Here is a 1127-nt window from a genome sequence, read left to right on the forward strand (position 1 = left end):
CCCCCTGCTGCCGCCCCCCCCCACTGGCCCCACGGTGGAGGGGGCTGCACCCCCACCCTGGATCTCAATAAAGTATCAGCTTTCAGCACCCATCTCTGTGTTTGGGCCCTGGGCAGGTGGGTGGGGGGTCCTGGGGGGCCCCAGCGTGGGTGCTGGGGCTGTAACAGGGGCAGTGGGAAGCACCCTGGGGTACACAGTGGGGGGGAGGTTTGGGGACAGGGGTGTCCCTTGTACCCTGCACAGCCCCTGCATGGGCAATGGGGGGGCACAGGGGTCCCTCCCCGGGGGCTGTGGTGGCACCCTGACAGCAGATCCCATGGCCACCCCCAAATCGGTGGCGTCACCCTGTCCTCCCCTTACTCTGCCCCTGCACCCCGACCCTTCCCATCAGAACCCCCCGTAACCGCCCCTCACCCCGCCCCTCGCACAGGCTGGAGATGGATGGGTGCTGCAAGCCAAAGGTTTATTGGGGTGGGGGGTGCAGCCCCCCCACCGTGGGGCCGGCTGGGAGCAGGGAGGTCCTGGGGGGGTTGCAGAGGCCCCAGCAGCCCACATGTCCCCAGGACCCATCTTGGGGGGGGTGGGGGGTGTCACCCCTGGCACCCAACAGCACCTACTGCCCTGGTGCCCACCCCAGCCCCCCCCCTCGCTGGAAGTGTGGGAGCTGCGGGGACCCAGGGGAAATGGGGTGGGACCCCCCAGACCCCCCCAGCCAGGTGGCACCTGGTGAGGGGAACACTGGGGACCTGGGTCAGGGGGTCACAATGGGGCTGGGGCACCCTGGGGACGGGGCTGGGGCACCCAGGGTGGGCATTGGGGACAGGGTGGGCAGGAGGATCCCGGTGGGGGTCCCGGTGAGCCCCTCACCCAGCTGCGGGTGCTGGCCCCAGTGCAGATGAGCAGGCTGCGGGTGGGGGCCAGGTTCCTGCGGTGACACTGGGCACACACGCACTGGGGGTCACAGGGGGCAGGGGGTCAGCAGAGCGGCACCCAGAGGGCTATGTCCCCTGTCCCCACTCCCCAGGCACCCCAGCCCTAGTGTCCACCTGGGAAGCCCTTGTGGGACATCCCTGGAGCCCTGTGCCCCTCTGCCACCCCTGGGGCCACCCCATTCTCCCCACATCCCC

The 1127-nt window shown here is 70.1% G+C and overlaps 1 protein-coding gene across 1 annotated transcript in view; it reads left to right on the forward strand.

Annotated features, from left to right (window-relative positions):
- Positions 1–1039, forward strand: part of PRG3 (proteoglycan 3) — a 2535-nt gene extending 1496 nt beyond the window's left edge. Inside the window, exon 3 of the mRNA XM_010568062.1 lies at positions 1025–1039. Within this exon, the coding sequence (XP_010566364.1) occupies positions 1025–1039 (15 nt within the window). The remainder of the gene's footprint in view (positions 1–1024) is intronic.
- The last annotated feature ends 88 nt before the right edge of the window (positions 1040–1127 follow it).

This window comes from Haliaeetus leucocephalus, unplaced genomic scaffold (assembly GCF_000737465.1).
Source record: "Haliaeetus leucocephalus isolate CR32 unplaced genomic scaffold, Haliaeetus_leucocephalus-4.0 Scaffold236, whole genome shotgun sequence".
Classification (NCBI taxonomy): domain Eukaryota; kingdom Metazoa; phylum Chordata; class Aves; order Accipitriformes; family Accipitridae; genus Haliaeetus; species Haliaeetus leucocephalus.